General features: G+C 42.0%; 1 protein-coding gene across 10 annotated transcripts in view; it reads right to left on the minus strand.

Moving 5' to 3' along the window:
* The window catches only part of Scmh1 (Scm polycomb group protein homolog 1), a 120,998-nt gene that overhangs the window by 7,917 nt on the left and 91,166 nt on the right, over positions 1-21,915 (minus strand). For all 10 annotated transcript variants that reach the window (XM_048351014.1, XM_048351015.1, XM_048351022.1 and 7 more), the window contains 3 exons: positions 19,800-19,926; positions 5,544-5,744; positions 3,475-3,663 (listed from right to left, as the gene is read on the minus strand). In XM_048351014.1, coding sequence (XP_048206971.1) covers positions 3,475-3,663; positions 5,544-5,744; positions 19,800-19,926 — 517 coding nt within the window. The remainder of the gene's footprint in view (positions 1-3,474; positions 3,664-5,543; positions 5,745-19,799; positions 19,927-21,915) is intronic.

Raw genomic sequence — 21,915 nt, forward strand, 5'->3', positions numbered from 1 at the left:
ACAGTGGAATATTATTCAGCCACAAAAAGAATGGAATTAGCTGGCACTGGTGGCTCACATCTGGAATCCTAGCTACCCAGGAGTTTGAGATTTGAGGATTAAGGTTTGAAGCCAGTTTGGGCAGAAAAGTCTATGAGACTCTTATCTGCAATTAACCAATAAAAAGCTAGAAGTGGAGGTGTGTAGCTCAAGTGGTAGAGCACCAGCCTTGAGCAAAAATGCCAAGTGAGATTGCAAGGGCCTGAGTTCAATCTCCAGCAGTAGCATGCAGATGAGTGTGTGTACACACACATATACAAAGTAAAAAATGAAATTATGTCATTTGCATGAAAATGGATGGGACTGGAGATCATAACGTTAAGCCAAGGAAGCTAGGTTCAGAAAGATAAAGTTCATGTGTTTTCTTTCACATGAAGCATCTGTCCCTAATATATGTTTATATATATTTATCAATACATATATAAGTATATACATATAAGTTTATGAAGCATGACTGTAATTATGAGGCTGGCTGTAGAGGAGACAAAAGGAAAGGGTGAGAGGAAAAGAATGATGGATGGTGAACAATCTTGAAACACATTGTCTATGTATAAAGATGGCAAAAAAAATCCATTGAAAAGTAGTGGGGAAAGAAGATGTAAAGAGAGCAATTGAAGGGGTTAATGTCTACTATATGCATATATAAAATACAAAATCTTTTTGTGTAATTAATATACACCAATAATAAGAAGTGATAAATCTAGGTAAAAGGTACATGGTTGCTCATTGTACTAATCTCTTGCATCTCTTTCTGTAGGTTTGAAAGTTTTCAAAATAAAACACTGAAAAAAGTAAAAGCTTCCACTTAGGTAAAAGAGTTCAATGGATTATAAAATCTGTCTGAACTTTTTTTTTTTTTTTTTTGCCAGTCCTGGGGCTTGGACTCAGGGCCTGAGCACTGTCCCTGGCTTCTTTCTGCTCAAGGCTAGCACTCTGCCACTGCGCCACAGCGCCACTTCTGGCCGTTTTCTGTATATTGGTGCTGGGGAATTGAACCCAAGGCCTCATGTATACGAGGCAAGCACTCTTGCCACTAGGCCATATCCCCAGCCCCCTTCTGAACTTTTGGTGGCTTTGTGTCATCTTGCCAAGTGCCTGTGGTCAGATGAGCGATAGCAGAAGGTATAGGATAGTGTCTTACAAGGCATGAGGGAGAGGAGAAAGCTCTAGGAAGCACCTAAACAACAGAAACAGTACCTATGGATGTTGAAGTAGTAGGAGTGTATAACCAGGCATATGTGCAGGAGTGGTAAATATCAGATCCAAAGCAGAAGGCAAAAGGCAGCTGTTGTATAGATTGAGCTTGTTGGCAGAGGTCAGGTAAGGAAGCAAGCAGAACTACACAGGAGCTGACAAAATATCAGGCAGAGCAAAGGGTCTGTAAACCAGGCAGCAGGCAAGTAAGTGGGAAGAAAAGATGAACTATGCAGTAGAGTGTAGTCAGAAGTTGAGGCAAGTCTCTGGCTTGTCTAGGCACAACTACAACATATTCTAGGAAGAAAGTAAAAGACAGTATGGGAGCCGACCAATGTACTGCATGATGACCATGAAAAACCAAGCCTTCAGAGCAGAGTAGGGCTTGAAATTGGAACAATCTGTGTGGAAATGGGGACAAGGAAAAGTGGAAACCAAAGGCAGAAGTGATACCGCTTTACTTTGTCTTTTCTTAGGTGGTGAGTCAGGAAGAGTCATACTGAAGCCAGCTTCATTTATCTTGTTGCTGAATCAGAGAGATATAAACTGGAACAGAATTCCCAGAAAAGGTGATGCCTGAAATCCTAAACTACCTTCATGACTGAAGGCTCATGATGCCCAGGTCCTGATCAGTCACTGAATGCTGCTATGAGTATATATTTTCCCTATTCCTTAATGACAGTATTAAATTAAAAAATTCTGAACCTTCTTCCCTTTCCTTTGAACGCTGGTCTTGGTGGTTGAAAAGAAGGAAAAGTGATACTGAAGCTATCTCATGCACTGCATTGCAGTCTGGCATAGCATGTAGGCTTGTTTCAAACAGGACTGAAAAAAGAAAATTTCTGAGTTCCTCTGAGGTACAGCACCTGCCTAGCAAGCAGAAGGCCCTGAATTCAAACTCCAGCACTAAGAAAATAAACATTAAAAAGCAAGTTCCTATTTCTCTAAGAAATCTCTAATTAGAAGCTGCCCTCATGGGCATGCCACTTCTTCTAACATATCACAGCTTTCAGAATCCTAAGTAGGCCTAAATTTTTATTCCTGAATTCTAGCTGAACTCCAATGGCCAGAAATATTAAACAACTTTCTTTTATCTGTATCAATTACACCATGTCCAGTGCAACATTCTAACTGCAGGTCTGTTCACAGATGTTCTGATGCTGACAGAAAGTATTCTAAAGAATTCCAGCCAGGACAGTGCATGAGTATGATTGTAAGGGACCACATGGCCTGACCCCCACAGAGCATGTGGGATTCACCTATCTTTCTTTCCTCCATCCACAAGTCACATAGCAATGCTTATTTGGGTATGGAAGTACAGAAGAAGCAAGAGAGAAGGGAACTGGGTGAATAGTCATCTTTCTGAGCCCATTCTGCAGAAGTGGCACTTCAATTGGAAGTGATCCCATGCAGACTATGACAGGCCACAGAGAAGGCAGGCAGTGCAGTCCCATGCTGCACTACCTCTTCTCTGCTTTTCTACTCAGGATGCACTTTAAAGGGTCAGCCCTCCCTCTCAACAGCGACCTACCTCACTATAGTTAGGGCCAAGCTTTCCTTCCCTCCTCCTCTTCTGTGTCCTGTACTCCAGATTAGAGATGCCGAGTTCCATTCACTCTTTAAGCTCTCTCGGAAGTGCTTAGTCACTGACTTAGCCACGTGGCATCCGCTTTCCCATTGTGGGTCTGGTGTGTTAACTAACAAAGTTATTTTCCAGCCTAGTTGGAAACAGCAGGAACTTGAATTGACTTGCTAGACTGGCAATGCTGGAAGAATTAGGGCTATATGCCAAAGGAAAGAACAGATGGCCAATCACTAGGGAGTAAGTTTCTCAATCTCTAGCCTAAGACTAAACCTTCCTGCTGGCAAGGGAAAGGCTATATTAGGCCTCTGGCGCCAGCTTCACACTGGGAGATATACCGTGACTTCACTGGGGGGATCTACGTGTGATTTAAAGCTCAGAAGGGAATCATAAACCAGCTTCTAAAGATAAGGGTTCACTGGAAAGAAGAATAATTCTACAGATACTAGACAATGAAATCCTGAAGAAGAGTAAAGACAACAGGAGACCAAAAAATCTGAGAGGTGGCAAGTTCCAGATGTGGCAAAGATAAGGACAGAAAAACCAGATTTCTGGATGGTAGTGTCAGATTGACAGGTCTGAGGGCTGGCCGTGGGTCCCTGCAGGTGCTACTGCCAGTTCTGCCCCCTTCTGAGTCCCGGTCCCATCCCAGCTCCTACCTGGTAGATACCTGTCGTGGCTGTGGCTGTCTGTGGCAGTGAGTGATAAGTGAGTCTGCGTAAAGGGCTGGTTGCCAAACAGATTGTCACTCCGAAGGTTGTGGCAGAGCTTCTCCAGGAAGCGGAGGACGTACGTGATGCTGTTGACTGCTGGGAGGTTGAGAGTATGCTGTTCCCGGTCAAACACGGCTATGGAGTTAAGTAAACAGGGCCATGCACGTCAGCAGTCAGCACAGCAAAGTGCAACACAGGCAGAAGGAGCCCGGCCTGCTGTTGGTCATAGCACTTACCTAGTTACACAAAGGCAATGAGCATTCAGGCTGGCTACCTCCCTCTTGTCCCCTCCCTCCCTTGAGGGTTTCCATTTTTGCCTCCAACTCCAAAGGGCATGCAATAATAGGAGTAGCTAGGCCAGGTCTGCTGTGCCTGCAGGGCTCTGGAATGATTTCACTCAACTTGTGAAAACAATTGTGAACATAATTCTATCTGTTCCATCACTTGGCTGGGCTTCTTCCAGGAACTATGCTCATTGAGGGTACTGTTTTCACAAGAACTGATCAGGAACAAAGAAGAAAACAAAGCCATTGCCAGCAATGGTAGTTTGGGCACACAACTCACAACTTCCTATATATACATGCATTAGAATTCTGGCAACATTTGGAAATGTTCTGTGCTTCATTTTATTTTATTGCCTATTTCTATTAAAATATCAATAAAAAGGCAAAAGGGTTGTCTTTGAAGGCAGAGAAGAAAAGGAGATTTGGGGAGATGGATCATTCTCCAGAACCAGTTTTGGGGCAGAGAAGGAACCCTAGGGAAGGGGTGGAGATGAGAGCAACTAGAGGTAGTAAAGAAAGCCCAGTCTCTGAAGACTGTTTCAAAGCAGAGTCCAAGGAGTGGCCTGGACCTCAAAAGGGACATAGGCTTATTGTAACAGAAGTTCCTAACCTTCTGTAATAATTTACAGACAATTACTCCTTAAGTATGCCTCATTCTCCACCATTTCTCCATTATAACACTTCTCACAGTTTGCTGTTTAGATTATTTCTTTTTTACTGGTGCAGTTGTAAACCTATTATATCTGTTCTTCCCTCTTTCCCACCAGTGTCTAGTAATAACCTCTGACACGCAGTAAAGGATAAGTAAGGGTTCCCTAAAAGAACAGTTTGGTTATTTATAGGATCAACTGAGTTTTTTTAAAGCAATAGTTATGGCTACTTGCTATAGACAGGGGAAGGAAATTATGGAATAGCATCACAATTGAGAATGAAAGGCTGTTGCTTATGCCTTTAGAGATTTGATGGATAAGAGAACAGGATTTTGGGCTTAGGAAAAGTGAAACAAAAGTGGAAAGTGAATATTTTCAGCAAGAGCTAAAATCACTATGCTGTTTAAGTTTTCATAGCAGGAAAGAGAAAGGGAATGGTGCTTCTCCACCCTGAGATTCAGCTCCCTTGTGTGGGACTTGGTGTAGGACTGGGATGCTAAGGAGTCAAAAGACTGAGAATAGAGTTGAGGTTTCCTAAAGCCAGTGGGAGACTGTGACAGTAGAGAAAATCTTGCTGCTACCACACAGCTGTTCTGGATTATTCTTCTGGAATGGCTTTAATGACAGGAGGAGCCAGGTGCCAGTGGCTCATGCCTATAATCTAGCTACTCAGGAGGCTGAGATCTGAGGATCATGGTTTGAAGCCAACCTGGGCAGAAAAGTCCCAGACTCTTCTCTCCAATTAACCACTCAAAAATCAGAGTGGCACTGTGGCTCAAAGTGGTAGATCACTAGCCTCGAGCAAAAGAGCTCAGAACAGTGCCCAGGTCCTGAGTTCAAGAACCATGATTGATGAAAAAAAAAGATAGGAGGGGCAGAGTCTCCTTGGTATTCTTGGCAGAGGTATGAATAAGGGTCAGGGAGTTTGGAGGTTGAAAATAAGGATCTAAGGAAAGGAATACTTTCATATTTCTCCAGAGCCTATCGGTGTAAAATAAGAACCAGAACACTATGTCAAATCAGCTAGTTGAGAAAGCCTGCCCTTCCAGCCAGGAGTCCATATCAACACAAAGATGCTTACCTGAGATGACCTCACCACCATGGCCCTGTTTGAGGAAGCTGAAGACAGTTTTCTGGTGATAAGCACAGTCGATGCAAGCCTGCACAGCCTGCTGCAATACCACCGAGGCACGGGCTGGCCCAAAGTGGTCAGGGAGTTGCTGGATCTTCTTCTTATCTAAATGAGGGCCTGTGCTGCCGTTCTTGTTCAAGTAGACACAAACTATAGAAGACAAAAAAACAAACCTTGTAGAATCTAATGACCTTGGGGTAGAGAGTTAGAAGACAGTCTAAGAGTGCTTAGGGTAGAGATGTTAGAAGACAGTCCTCTTTAATCTATCACACTCTGGGCTCTGGGCTCCAGGGGAGTTCCCAGTAACTAAGATGCTTTAACACTGTGGGAATAAAGGGTAGGGTACAGGTGTCTAGAAAAGACTGAGCTCTGTTACCTCCAGTTCAAGCAGCCTGACAATGGGCTCTGGAACACAGCTTGCTAGGACAGCAGTTCAGACCAAAAGCCAAGATATAGATTTTGAACTTTGTTTTCTGAGCTCTGAGAAGATCAATCATCTAAACAAGTACCCAGATGTATGTGCTTCCATTTTATGTACTTGGTTTATTTCACATTTTTTTTTGTCTCTCACCTTACATATGCAAAGAACTGTAGGGCAATAGCAATATTAGCAAAAGTGAACTTATCTATTTGTATGAGTGGCACTGGACTTAGAATCATCATACTACTAGTCACTTGCCTTTGCTTTCTGTTAGGATGTAAGAGTTCTTTTGTTATAGTCTATATCAACACTCAGGCTCAAAGACTATAGAAACAACAAAAACAAAGAAAAGAAAAAAGGCCTCATCCCTATGTTCTTTTCTTTGACCTGTTTTCCCATCCAGGCAGCTGGGTACCCTCCTGACTATAGCCCTGTGGTGGGCAAGGGGTAGGGACAACAAGAGAGTCAGGTCTCAGTGGAGGTATTTCTTCTCCCTTGGTCTGCTTCCAGGCCTCTACTAATGGGAATGCTGTTCTTTCTTGCATTAAGTGAAGGGATAGGAGGGCCCCAAGGATCAGGCTGTGGGTGGGTGGTCTGTAATGCTTTTTGGCTGTCAGGTTCACCATGTGTAAGATGAAGGGGGTTAAACTAGATGCTCTCTGAGTAATCTCCACTTTCATAGTTGTAGTTTGAGGAAAAGCAACAGGGAGAGAAGAAAATGGAAAATAGAAATCAGACAGGTGGAATGGGGAAGGAATCAGGAGAAAAAGCAAAGGAAAAAAATACAGAAAACTTAAAGATGAATTTAATATACATTTAATTTTGGTTTTTTTCTGAAACTAATAAGCCAGATAACAAGAGCAAACAATAAAATTCTGGAAATTGGACAGCACAATGGAAAAGTACCTTAGCAGACTCAGGGAAGCTGGAATCTATAAAGTAGGAATGGAGAAATTTCATCTCCTAGTTCATAAGAAGCCTAAGTGTAGGGAGAATAAATATTTCTAGAGGTGTTTGTAAAATGGGTCTAAAAAACAGGATCAGTTGAAGTCTGTTAAGAAAGTAGTTAGGATTTCCATGTCAGGCAATGCAACTCTTCTACTGAAATCACTGAAAACTCAGCGAAATAAGGTGACTAATGAAAACAAAGTCATAAGTGGCTATGAAAACATAGATATATAACTCTCATTCCTTTGAAGGGTTTTGATAGAAGCCTAATGGTTTTCCAGGAGGCTGTCATTGAGAGTTTAAAGGGAAGTGAGGAAAATCTATTGGAGATGAGGGAGAGGAGACATTTGCTAGGAGATGACTGTAAGTTTGATGAGACTTTTGCTTATAGGACATGAAAATAGTAAATGTGTTTGATGAACTCAATGAAATGGTTAACTTTTCCAAAAACAGTAATGTGAGCATCACCTGCCTTGTCATATCCTGTGATTAAATATAAGGTAAGTGGTATGTTTACGCATGTAGTGCATACATGAACCCCTCCTCATTAGTCTATGCTCTGTGACTGACTAATCAATAGAATATGGTAGAGAGGATGTGATGGAAGCTTGGGCAATAGAAAATTTGGGGCTCAGGCATTAAGAAGATGGTAGCCTCTACTGTATCTTGAAAACACTTGCTCTTAGAACCTAGCTTACCACTATGGTATGAGGCAGCCCAAGATACTTTCTGGAGAAATCTGTGTGGAAAAGAACAGCTTTGTTAGCTTTGTGAATAAACAACCGTCTGCCTCAATGGAGCTATCCTAAGTGTCTTTATCTAGTAGAATATATTTCTCTTACATTTTATCTCATAGTTATGGCTACTGTCTTGTGTTAATAAATCTTTCTAATATTAATGCCATAAGGACATTTTAAATATACTAAATGTTTTGATTTTCTACTGCCTCCGTTAAATTCATAGTCCTTTAAAAAAAAACACCCACAACTCTAGAGAGGGTCTGTCACATAAGAAGATTGGAAGGTACCACTTCACCCTAACAAGAAAAAACCAGAACAAACTGAAATATCAACAATCTAGATTTGTCAGAGAAGTGAGGTCATAGGACATATTTCTGTCCCTCAAATATGGATAGAATGGTGACATAAAGAATAAGAAGCAATGCTGGGCATTGGTAACTTGCATCTGTAATCCTGGCTACTCAGGAGACTGAGATCTGGGGATCACAGTTTAAAGCCAGCCTGTACAGGAAAGTCGGTGAGACTCTTATCTTGGTGAGACTCTTATTTCCAATTATCTAATAGAAAACTGGAAGTGGAGCTGTGGCTCAAAATGGTAGAACACTAGTCTTGAGCAAAAGAGCTAAGGGACAGTGCCCAGATCCTAAGTTCAAGACCCATGATCCCCACACCCTCCAAAAAAACCATACTTATGGAAGCATTAATCCTTCTCTGCAGAAACCGGTACCCGGGTAGAAAGATCTAAACTGTATTTGATGAACAACTGAAGGTATAGTGTAAATGAGTCAGAGTTTAAAAACTTCATTCATGGGGGTGGTATCTATACACTTGTCTGAGTTTTACCTCTAGGAGCTCTAGCAACCAAGTTCTCACAATAAATATCAGAGAAAAAACCCTTATACCTCCATTAGGGCAAAAGAACCATTGTTAAACAGAACAGAGCACTCTGTTCTTAATAAAGTCTTCCTCAGGATAGCCATTTTGCTAGAGCTTAAACTATTGAGAGTATTTTTCAGAGCCAAAATGACCTGGAGGAAGAGGAATACCAACTCCAGCCCATGCTAGCTTTCCATCTGGGAGAAGGGAAATGCTCTAGACACTGGAACTATTTAATCCTAAAGAGGGAAAACTGGGGAGCACTTGTGAAGTTCTTAAACCCTAGAGGGAAAACTAGGGAGCACTTGTGAAGTTCTTAACCCAACGGCACAGGCTCACTAAAAGACCGGAGTCAAATTGTAGCACTGTGGGCATTCCCCCCTCCATACACATCAGCACCTCAGACCTATTCACCACTGTTCTTTTTATTTACTACATGACAAATTACTAAGAAAAAAAAAATCAAAGGTAAAGTATATTCAAACACAAAAACACAGAGCAAGTATTAGACAGAACAAGAATATTGGAATTATCAGAATGGGAATCACAACTGTGACTAATACAGTGAGGCCTCCAGTAGGCAAAACAGACAGCATGCAAAAAACAGATGGACAATATAAGCAGAAAGAAAAATTCGACCACATTAAAAAGGAAATATTAGAGATTAAAAACACTAACAAATAAAAAATGCTTTGGGTTAGCTCATTAACAAACTAAAATTGGATGAGGAAAGACCCACTGGGCTTGGAGGTATCTCAAGAAAACCTTGAAAAGTGAAAGCAAAGAGAGATGACTGGAAAAAAACACAAACTCAAACCACAACAAACATCTAAGGACTGTGGGATAACTGCAAAAGATGCAAAATATGTAAAGAAGAAGAAAGAGAAATTAAAGCAATAATGACTGAAATAATGCCAGGTACCAAAACATAGATCTAGGAAGCTCAGAGCATAACAGGAAGGAAAAATATCAAGAAACGACACCTAGACTTTTACATTACAGTAAACCAAAGGTTTAAAAAAAATCTTTAGAGCTGGGCATAGTGGTACACCTCTGCAATTCCAGCACTTGAGAGACTGAGGTAGGAGGATTAAGACTTCCAGAGGACATGTACAAAACTCTAAGAGCTAACATCTTTTAATAGTGAGAAACTAGAAGCTTTCTCACTAAGATCAATAACAAAGCAAATAAGCTTTCCTCACAACTCCTCTTTTTGGGACAGTACTGGGTTTGAACTAAGGGCCTTGTATACTCTCTTGGCTTGCTTGCTTGGCTAGTATCCCATCACTTGAGTCACAGCTCTAGCCTGGCTATTTGCTGGTTAATTGGAGAAAGAATTTCACAGACTTTTCTGTTCCAGCTGTTCTCAGGATCTCAGCTTCCTGAATGGATAAGACTACAGGTATAAGACACTTGTGGTCCTGGCTTCACCACTCCTTTTCAGCATCATACTGGAAGTCTTAGCTAAGATAGTAGGACAAAAACAAAACAAAACAAAACAAACCCCACAAGGTATTGGAGCTGGGAATGTAGCTTAGTGATAGGATGCTTGCCTAGCATGCATGAAGCCCTGGGTTCCATTCCTCAATACCACAAAAACAGAAAAAGTCAGAAGTTGGTGGTGTGGTTCAAGTGGTAGAGGGCTAGCCTTGAGCAAAAAGCTCAGGGACAGTGCCTAGGCCTAGAGTTCAAGTCTCAGGGCTGGCAAAGAAAAAAAAAAGGTATACATATTGGAAAGGAAAAATAAAACTTATCTTTGTTCATGATTATTCAGAGAATCTGAGTGAACTGACAAAAATACCTCCTAGAATAGACATTTATAACAAGGTTGCAGAGAATAGCTTTCCACTATATCAACAATTATGTTTAAAAATTTAATACCATTTACAACTCAATAAAAACAGACATATATAGGTATAAAACTACCAAAATGCACTTATATGACATATATGAGGAAAATAAAAAACTGACAAATTGAAAAAGAACTAAATAAATGGACAGCATGAGGAGGAAGACTCAATATTGTCAAGATTTCAGTTCTTCCCAATTTGGTTTAGAGATTAAACACAATTTGAATCAAAATCCCAGAGAATTATTTTGTGGTTATTAAAAATTGAATTTAAACTTTACATGAAGAGGCAAAAGACCAGCAGAACTAATACACTGTTAAAGGAGAACAAGGATAGGGGACTAACTACCTGACCTCAAGACTTACTACAAAGCTATTTAACCAAGTAACAATGTAATATTAGCAATCGAATAGACAACCAGACCCATGGAATAGAATAGAGCCCAGAAATAAACTCACAAAAAATATCAAGGAACAAAGGCAATACAATGTAAGAAGAGGTAGACTTTTCCACAACTTGTGATGGAACAACTGGATACTCATGGTTTCCTTCCCCAAACAAAAGCCAAATAGCAATAGCAGCAGCAGCAGCAGCAGCAGCAGCAGCAGCAGCAGCAGCAGCAGCAGCAGCAAAACAGCTAGCCATAGATCTTATACTCTTGAAAAAATTAACTGAAAATGGATAACATGCTAGGTGCTAGTGGCTCACACCTGTAATTCTAGCTATTTAGGAGGCAGAGATCTGAGGATCAAAGTTCAAAGCCAGCCTGGGCAGGAAAGCCTCTGAGACTCTTATCCCCAATTAACCATCAAAAAGCCAGAAGTGAAGCTGTAATTCAAGTGGTAGAGCTCTAGCCTTGAGGAAAAAACAAAAAAAACAAAGAAACAATAACAAAAAAACTCAGGGACAGGGCCCAGGCCCTGAGTTCAAGCCCCAGAATGGGCACAAAAACAAAACAAACAAAACAAAACTCAATCAAGATTAAAATAAACCGTGAATGGATAATAGTCATAAATGTAAAATGCAAAACGTTACAACTCCTAGAAAACAATAGAGGCAGAAATTTAGATGAGTATGGCAATGACACTTTAGATACAACATATATAAGTGACTAACTGAACTCCTTATATGTTTGTAAGAATTCTTTTATGCACAGTATTTTGGACTGGTGTTTTCACCAAATACATTTTGGAAAATGCCTCTGGAATAATAAATAACAATTTTAAAAGTAAGCTGGCAGAATCAAAAAACTCAATACAAAGTTTGGAAGATAAAGAAAGCTTAGAGAATGACAAAGACAAAGAGAATAGGAATAAGAAAAGAAAGGGATATAGACATTTGAGAAACATCTGGATAACAGTTATGTCAGAATGAGTGAGCCAAAGACAAAGGAACAGGGGAAACTCATTGGTTAAAGAATTTAAGAAAATTTTATAAATTAAAGTGTTTTCTAGTATGAGAGGTCAAAATAAACCTAAGGTAAAAATCTTGGAATAGGAGACTAGTGGATAAAGGCAGGCTTCAAAGGGAACAAAACAGGTATCATAAAATTAAGGATGCAAATCTAAGGAAGATTTATATGAGAAAACAATGACATGGGGACAAGCAAACTAGGAATCTAATAAAAAAGAGATTGAAGCTAAGCATTAAGGATGTTGTCATGATGTTTGGCAATCAGCAAGAGGGCCTCAGGCAGCTTCTAGCTCCAGCTTGTCCATTGTGTAATATGCCAGGAACTGTACATGGGTAAACTATTTAGTGACAAAAATATCCTGAAGAAATAAAAATCTTTGTTCTTGAGATGTGTAAACTCAGAAGCATCTCAGACAATAAAGGATCAGATGTAAGTCATTTGGCCCACCTACTTCGAGAAGGCACCCACCAATCTGGAAACATGCAACAACTACCTAGAAAAATTAACCCTAAACACCTTTCATCAAGATGGGTTTTGTGATAAGAATCTCCTATCTTCTCATCTAGCTGGCCTTTTGACTAAAGTCACCTTCTATTCACAACACCTAGTCTCCAGACTTAATTGGTCTGTTGTGTGGTGAGTAGCCAAACGTGGGACAGGCAACAAAGGTGAAAAGGACTTAAAGAAACTCAAAAGACCCCAAAAGAGATTTCTTCTAGGGTTTGATATGGGGCTAATATATATTGTGCTTGAACAGAAAGAGTTATGTACAGTATGAAGAAAGTTTAATGTTACTAAAATTAACAAAAAAGTACAAAGAGAAATAAACATATTACAAAGAAAGCAGTAAGATTTCAATGAAAACAAAAATATATAGTAAAAGAAAAGTGATCACAGTGTACTTAATGGCTCAATTGAGAATAGCATTTAATAATAAATAATAATATATAATATGGGGCTGGGGATATGGCCTAGTGGCAAGAGTGCTTGCCTCGTATACATGAGGCCCTGGGTTTAATTCCCCAGCACCACATATACAGAAAATGGCCAGAAGTGGCGCTGTGGCTCAAGTGGCAGAGTGCTAGCCTTGAGCAAAAAGAAGCCAGGGACAGTGCTCAGGTCCTGAGTCCAAGCCCCAGGACTGCCCCCCCCCCCAAATAATATAACATATAATATATAATATGTAATATATAATAATACATAATAATAAATAATATAATAATAAAATGCTAAATTTTGATTCACCAAAGTAATAATATTGGTTTAGGGAAGTATGAACGAGTGGGCAAGAAGCAAAGACATAAAAGAAGAGTTAAAACTTCATCTTCTAAAGTGAGTGTGGTCAGAAGAAAAATGCCTAAAGCAAAAAAAAATTCCTAGCAATACCAACATGATATTTAGATATATGAAAGTAAATAAAAGAATAAGTTGAACTGAAAGTGATTGCCTCTGGGGAGAAGTAATTGAGACTGGGAGGTCTGCTTGTTTTAAGACTATTAAGTCTTGGAAAGAGGTACTTTTTTCCTTTAAATTATGAACAGGTATAGTGCTGAAAAGTTTGTTTCAAAAGTTTGTACAGTTAAAAAAACAAACAAGGGGGGCTGGGAATATGGCCTAGTGGTAAAGTGCTCGCCTCATATACCTGAAGCCCTGGGTTTGATTCCTTAGCACCACATATGTAGAAAAAAGCCAGAAGTGGCACTATGGCTCAAGAGGTAGAGTGCTAGCCTAGAGAAAAAAGAGGCCAGGGACAGTGCTCAGGCCCTGAGACCAAGCCCCAGGACTGGCAAAACAACAACTGTTGGGGATTTAGTTTGTCCTTGAAGGGGGAAGGGTGACGAGCACTCCCGAGACTCTGCCCTTCCCCCAGCCCTGGGACAGTGTGGAAGGTAGTCACTCCCACCTTCCGGCTTCAACCGGAAGAGAAGCAAAGCAGCCCCCGCCTCTTGGCTCGGCCATGTGTGTAATGGCAGAGACCCGGTCCTTGGGGAGCTGTGGACTCTGCCCATAGAGGAAGTTCCATGACATCACCAGATGGACAGTCCTTTAGCCAATCGTTAAGATCCAGTAGCCCCTCTCCTGCGCGTGCCTCTGGGGGTATAAACTGTTGGCCCCTCCCTTGAATAAACCAGAACGCCCCTGTGGCTTTCTCCGGGACACCCACGTGCCCATGTCTTCCTTGGCTGGTGGGCATGGGGGTCTCGCGAGTATGCGTCACCTGAGGGTACCTGTGGACTCCACTCCCGCAGTTATTTCCCTACTGGCCAGGGGGATGTGAGAGGGTAGTAGAGGACCATACACAGAAGAGGCAGAGAAGCCCAGGACCCCCCCACGTGGGCACGTGGATGGGGGATAGAGCAAAGCAGGGCAAATGGCGCCCAACGTGGGGCAGGATGCCCACAGGAAAACAAGTCCGGAGCTGTCGGTAGCCCTCGGGAAATGGAAGTGAGTTCTCTGGAGCGCACAGTACCCCACCAGGTAGCAGAGAAGGTGGGGCAGAATCGATCCGTGTTCCAAGAGACCGGATTGGATTTTTTGGACACTTGGGCCAAGGGCCGAGGGATTTCTGCAGCCTGCGGGGATGGGCACGCAGCTTTGTGCATCTCCCAGCACTGGGTGGAGGCGGCGGCTGCGTGCTTGGGGCCTGGGACAAGCGGTTCGAATTCCGCGCCTGCCGCGAGAGGTCGTGGCCACTGCAATGTTGGGACATGGCGAGCACAGAGGCTCGCGGGCGCCTGGAGCGGCTTGCATTCACACCGGCTCCTGCTTTTCTTTCCGCTTCTGGGGCCGCCGAGTGTGGTGGTGGTGATGGAGGCACGTGAGTGCTGGAACACAGAGCAGGCGGCTTGGCACCTGGTAGCACAAGCGGCAGCAGTGCAGCGCGGAGGGCGCGCGGAGTTTTGGGGCGGAAACTGCCTTGCGCTGGCTCCCTCTCCCCGCCTCTGAGGCCGGGCAACTTACCGGGCTCGTCTGCCTACAATCTAAGGCTGGCTTTAAAGGAGACAAAAGGGTTCTCGGTTTTTGTCAATGTTCGCTAGTTGGAGATTCGTTAACTCTGAGGTTGCGTGCTAAATCCTAAACTTGGTTAACAGATGAAATAGATTCTAAATTTTCCCGCCGCCGCAGCTGGGCAGGGCCAGTGGCCTGCCTGCTGCCGGTCTGTGAGATCGACCCCTGCGTTGTGGCCCTGCGCGGCTCCCTGCATGCTTTCTCTCTGTTAAACTTACAGCTGCAGGCGAGGTTAAAACAAGGAAAAGCCCCAGATTTCCAAGAAAAAACGGAGTAATTGGAGATATTTAAAAAAGGAGAACAAATGGTTCTGATGCAACAATAAGTAATTTGGTTGGATTTCCTATAATTACCAGTTCAAAGATACTAGAAATTGAAAGAGTTTTTCTGGATGGTTAAAAAGTTTGCTTGTCTGATGCGATTTGATCCAGTGATACTCTCGTAATTTGGAGATATTAGAAAAAGCAAAATGCTGAGGCCAAAATCCCTTGTGTTTAAATTCTAGTAAACATGGTTAAAGGTACTTTTATCACAGTTATCTTGGATATTAGTCTAATGATTCAGATACTAATTTTTGTTTTGAGATTCCTAACTATATTAAGCTGCATATAATCAGGCAAGCATTTAAAGTATGTTTAATTAACTAATGGGGATAAGAGTAAATTCTCGTTAACCCTGTATGTAAAAAAATATGGCAAAACAAGCTAATGATTCTCACTAATTTATTGGAAAGCTAAATGAGTAAGTGCCTCTAAATTTGTAATTGCGATTCCTGCATTAAAAAAAAAAATTGTCATTTGAGTTCAGAGTCTTTCGGATGCAAACAAGGCTGAGACAAAGGCCTAAAATTTCCTAAATGGAAATTTAAACAACCAGAGTGCCAACATTTTGCCAGGTCAAAGGCACCGTAGCTGTTAAAAGCCACAGAGTTACCTTGGGATTTTGTGACTAGAAAAATCTCTTAAAACCATCACCCTGCTTAAGCCAAAAGGGCATCTGCCTACAAAGGCCAGGGAATACTCAGCAACCAACCAGAATATGCTGGGGGATTTAAATGTCCTTAACCAGTCTACTTTTCTGGCTTATGCCCAGGATATATTTTATGTCATTCATGCCAACTAGCTCTGAGAACTTCTCAGTCATGCTTGATCTTTTCAAAAGTCTCTTTTAACAGAGTAACACCTCTCCCTAAAGTCATCACCTGGAAACTTGCGGTTCAAGGCCATCATCTTTTCCATACTGCTGTGCCAAGCTACAGGGTGGCCAGAGGAGACCAGGACACCCATTGGCCCTGATGGCCATTCCATTCTCGTGGTAATGATGGGGACTTTTGCCAGCCACACTGGATGGTGCAAGGCTGACCAGAGGCCCTTGACCACCTCGACCCCTTTCAGCAGGAAGCAGCTCCAGAAGAAAAGACCTTCTCCCATATTCCCAGCCTGGTGCCCGCCTATGTCATAAGGAAAAAATAAAAAAATAAAAAAAGAGAGGGGGAGGAGCCCCCATGATTAGTAAGGATAGCTATGCTTATATTAAATATCTTAAGAAATTTTAAATCTTCCCAAAACAGTAGCAAAGAGCCTTGTATGTGCCTTTCCAGATTGGAAAACTAAACCCAGAGCACTCGCTCTGGAGAAATGTCTCTTCTTGCTTTCTCTAGGAAAACAAGGACCATGCTGGATTTCTTCTGCTCTTCCATGGGAAGATGGAAAGCCTGCCTGCACACAACAGTGATAGCGGTAGGTGGCAGCCAGATTCCTTTCCCTGTTTGCTTTCTAAACTCTTCTCGAGCATCTCTCGTGGCGCAATATTTTGCTGTGGCAGCGTCACCTACAGTTTTGTTCCAAAAACTAAAGAAATTTTGCACTGTATTTCTTCCTCTCCTCTCCCCCTGCTGCTTATCTTAGGAGAGTCCTGTTGGAGGGAAATAGGGGCTGAGGGTTTTGAAACTCAACCTCAATGTTTCATGATAAAAATGTTTTAAAAAGTCAGTGTGAAGGGTTAGTGCCTTCACTTCAATGTTTATAAAAAAAAAGAATGTTTTACTAACCACATGTGTTTAAGTTACCAGCGGTGGACCAACAAAAATGCCAAAGCTTCAACCTGCGTCTACCTCATCGCCAAAAGAGGAATGATGTCTGCACTTATCCTGAGTGGCACGGAAACAGGATAAGGACTCCAACGTCTCTGGACTGAGCCAAATGGATGGCCACTTTACCTACCCCTTCCCTTCGTGGAAGAGGCCCTATATATATGTCTTATGTCAGCATTTGCCTCATGCCTATATATGCCATATGTTTACAGCATCCCCTGCTAATTTAAAAACAAAAAAACCAAAAAGGGGCAGATATTGGGGATTTAGTTTGGCCTTGAAGGGGGAAGGGCGACGAGAGCTCCCGAGACGCTGCCCTTCCCCCAGCCCTGGGACAGTGTGGAAGGTAGTCACTCCCACCTTCTGGCTTCAACTGGAAGAGAAGCAAAGCAGCCCCCGCCTCTCGGCTCGGCCATGTGTGTAATGGCGGAGACCCGGTCCTTGGGGAGCTGTGGACTCTGCCCATAGAGGAAGTTCCATGACATCACCAGATGGACAGTCCTTTAGCCAATCGTTAAGATCCAGTAGCCCCTCTCCTGCGCATGCCTCTGGGGGTATAAACTGTTGGCCCCTCCCTTGAATAAACCAGAACACCCCTGAGGCGTTCTCTGGGACACCCACGTGCCCATGTCTTCCTTGGCTGGTGGGCATGGGGGTCTCGTGAGTACGCGTCACCTGAGGGTACCTGTGGACTCCACTCCCGCAGTTATTTCCCTACTGGCCAGGGGGATGTGAGAGGGCGGTAGAGGATCACACACAGAAGAGGCAGAGAAGCCCAGGACCGCCCCCCCCCCCCCGTGGGCATGTGGATGGGGGGTAGAGCGAAGCCCGGCAAACAACAACAACAACAACAACAACAACACCAAAAACACAAAAAAAAGGTATGACATAAAGGACACAGTGGATGACATCTAATCGGAGAGCTCTTATTGTTACTACTAAAAGGAATTTACCAGTAATCTGGATTAATCCTATATAGAGAGGCTCAGTGAGGAACAGACATGATATTAAGGTCACAGAGAGGGAGCCAAGGCTCAAACAAGAGATAGTGACACTGAGACCATTAAGACTGCCATGACTTAACATGAGTTGGAGAAAGGGATATACAGTGAATGTTTCCACTTTCCCTGGACTGTGAGATTCAGTGCATGGGAGGGTGAACCTGCTGATGGCAAGCAGAAAAGGGTTGTTATCAATTAAAAAGAATAGTAAGACACAGTAAGAAAGTTGTTGTGGGTCTTTTAGGAACTACTAAAAAGGCACCGGCACCTTGGTTTATCTAGAATGATACAGGCTACATCATCAGGTAACCAGGCATAGAGGAAGCAAGTCATGAAGTTGGTAGATGCAATCAGTACTTGTGCCAAAAGGCTTATCTGTCCTTACTATCTCATTTTTGGAGCTTAGGGGGCAAAGCCTTCTATTCAGTAACCTAATGACACTCTTAGACTAAACGAACTCAGTAAATGTCTGGAGCTAGAAGAAAGATAATAACTGGAGAAATCATGTGATAGGATTCTTACTAGAGCTGGACATACATGCCACAAGCAGACTTGTTTTCTATACATTATCTAGAGAATGCACTATGGCTGGACTTTGCCCTTTAGGACTAACATTCTAGGATTTGGGTAGTGATTATTTAACTTCTCCTAAGATAAAGAACACCCTGAGTATCATTCTGGTTGCTCAGACATCTCTGAAAATGGAGTATCTATGAAATAATTGAGCAAGGTTTCACACACAAATAGCTTAATTTACACATCATGTATTTTTCTTTATATTCACCTCATTGGGAAGCTGTGTATTTATTCTAAAGATATAGTTTTTGTATAGTTATATTCCCAGGTAGTTTGTAAAATGGGAACAGATATGTATAACTCTAACAGATCTGTATGCATCCTACTCAGCTACCAGATTTTGCTTTGAATCAACCAATCAGTGGATGGTCTCCAAAATCAAATTCACTTTTATTAAATGCTTACCATCATCAATGATTGTTTTAAAAGAATAAAAAGGGCTTGGGCATGGTAGCACAAGCCTGTAATAGTGGGTTGTGAGAGTCTGGGCATACAATTTTGTGGGATCCATTCTGACCATAGGCTGGATATGTACCTTTCATCCCAAGCTGTAGGGGAAGCACAATGATTGGGTGTAGTGGTGTGCTCCTGTTATCTCAGTGACAAAGGGAAACATAAATAGGAGGATCACAGTCCAGGCTGGTCTGAGTATAAACTGAGACCCTATCTTGATAATCAATGTATGAGAGACTAGAGGAATGGCTCAAATGATGGAACACCTGCTGATCAAAATCAAGGCCCTAGAATATGGCCTAGTGGCAAGAGTGCTTGCCTTGTATACATGAATCCCTAGGTTTGAATCCTCAGTACCACATATATAGAAAAGGCCAGAAGTGGTGCTGTGGCTCAAGTGGCAGAGTTCTAGCCTTGAGCAAAAAGAAGCCAGCGACAGTGCTCAGGGCCCTGAGCTCAAGCCCCAGGACTGGCAAAAAAAAAAAAAAATCACGAAGGGTACTGGATGGTAGAAGGGATCATTAAGAAGAGAACACCCCTAACTGGGCAAGATGAATATTATTCTAAATTGGGTCAGGGAGCTCCAGGTGCTTCCTCTTTTCCCCCCAGCTGGCCCCAGTTCCTCAGAACACTTACCCAAGTTTCTTTGATTGTTCTGATAGAATGAAAGTTTCTCTGAGACTATTTCAAATGCCAAAGACAAACATTTAGAGAAAGACTGTATCTAGGTTTACAAATGGGCAGGGGTTAAGTTCCAGGTAAAAGACAAGAGGAAGCGCAAGACACTGGGGCTTGTGGCTTGTAGCTAGTTCCATCCTCTCTTACCTGTGGGGGCCTGCATGGCTGAGCTGGGGATGGTGGCAGCATCTTGGGGGACAGTGCTGGTATCCGGTTCAGGAGTGCTGGTTGTTGGAGAAGTGGGTGGAGGGCTCAGCAAAGTCCGAGGTTTCCTCTGTTAAAATGGATGGGGAAAAGTTTGCTACCTGTGGTCAGTAACTTTCCATCTAATTCCTCTGTTCCTAGTACTTAATTTACCTATGATATAAAAATGTATTTGAGGGTGTAATTGCATCATATCTTTATTTTCCACTCAGCAACTTGCTCAAAGTTAAATATATAATGAATGCTTAAAAATATTTTAATCTACATATACAGTGTTGGTCTTCTGAAGATAGAGCTTACTGCACTTTTACAGTGCATTAACATTCAATATTGTCATATAAAATTTGAGATCCTTTGTAATAAACTGTGGCAGATAAAAACAAAAAAGAGAATGTATGCTATGTTTTTGTACTTTGTTCTCTCCTTAAATGGAAATGACCACCTAACTCTATAAACTTTCTTCTGCCTACTTCCTTCTCAGCTTACTACCTGTCAATCCTTCCTTTAAACTTTCCACTCTAATAATCTCTAATTGTACTATTTCTCTAGAAATATGTAGTATAGTTTTACCTTGGACCACACCTTCCCAAGATTAAAACTGTCTCTTCTGCTGGAAATGCCCATTCTTGTTCTTTTATTTATTTATTATTTTTTGCTCATCCTGGGACTTGAACTCAGGGCTTGGGCACTGTCCTTGAGATCTTTTTGCTCAAGGCTAGCACTCTAAGACCACTTGAGCCACAGCGCTACTTCTGGCTTTTTCTGTGTATGTGGTGCTGAGGAACTGAACCCAGGGTTTCATGCATGCTAGGCAAGCACTCTACCACTAGGCCAAACTCCTGGCCCTGTTCTTTTAATTAATTAATGAATTAATTTATTTAGTGGTGGTACTGGGGTTTGAACTCAGGGCCTCTTGCTTAGTAGGTAAGCATTCTACTTCTTAAACCATGCTCAGCCTATGCCCTTTCTTCTTTTATATGCTTTACAAATTTATGTTCATCTAGAAGCTTCCCTAAGTTTTCCTCTACTACTTCTTTGATAACTCTTCTATAGTACTTTGTTCTATTGTATTTGTTGATATACTGTCAAAACATGTTCAGATTCTGGTGCCTCTATTAGCCTGGAGCTGTTTGAGGGATTGAATAAGTAATAATACATGTTTTTCATGAAGCATACAAAATAGATCACCAATAACAGGGGAGTAATAAAAAGGACCTGAGAGAAATCTACACTGTTCAAGGCAGTATTAGGAAGAAAGGTCTTAGAAGGTTCCAAGAAACATTTTTTTTGAAGAGTCTTTCTGAATGCATAGAGACCACAATCATCATAGGAATTCACTAAGTGCCTTTCATTAAGTGTCTAATATAGGGTCTACTGTCAGAAGCTATATAAATGTGTCTGTTGTCTGTGGTTACATAATATAAGGAGACCACACAGATGGCAGCAGGCATATATCATCTGGCCCTTCCTAGGAAAGACCATCTTGTAAACCCTCATTGGAAATAGATGACTGCTTACATTTTTGTATGAAAAATATGGTAATTATGTTAAACTTTCATCAGTTGGTGGCAAGATTTCAGTCTCTGAAGGAGCAAGTCTGGTGAGTTAGGTGCCTGAATATCTTGAAAGAAAGGGCAAAGACGGAAAGTATTATTACAGTTTGAGATAGGTGCCCTTACATGTGTTGTAGCTCTTCACATTACCTCTCACCTCAATTTTTTTTTTTGTTGTTGTTGTTGGTCTTAGGGCTTGAACTCTGGGGCCTGGGCAATGTTTCTGAACTTTTGTGTTCAAGGCTAGCACTCTGTCACTTGAGCCACAACTCCACTTCCAGCTTTTTAGTGGTTAACTGGAGATAAGAATCTCATAGACTTCCCTGCCCAGGCTGGCTTTGAAAACTGCAATCCTCAGATCTCAGCATTCAAAGTAGTTAGGATTACAAGCGTAAGCCACTGGCACACAGCTTACCTCATCCCTGTTCTAGAGGGAGAAAACTGAGGCTTGGAGCCTGATCTAAAAAACCTTTCCTAAGATCACACAAGTGGCCACAAATATAGAT

Source organism: Perognathus longimembris, chromosome 7, assembly GCF_023159225.1.
Source record: "Perognathus longimembris pacificus isolate PPM17 chromosome 7, ASM2315922v1, whole genome shotgun sequence".
NCBI lineage: Eukaryota > Metazoa > Chordata > Mammalia > Rodentia > Heteromyidae > Perognathus > Perognathus longimembris.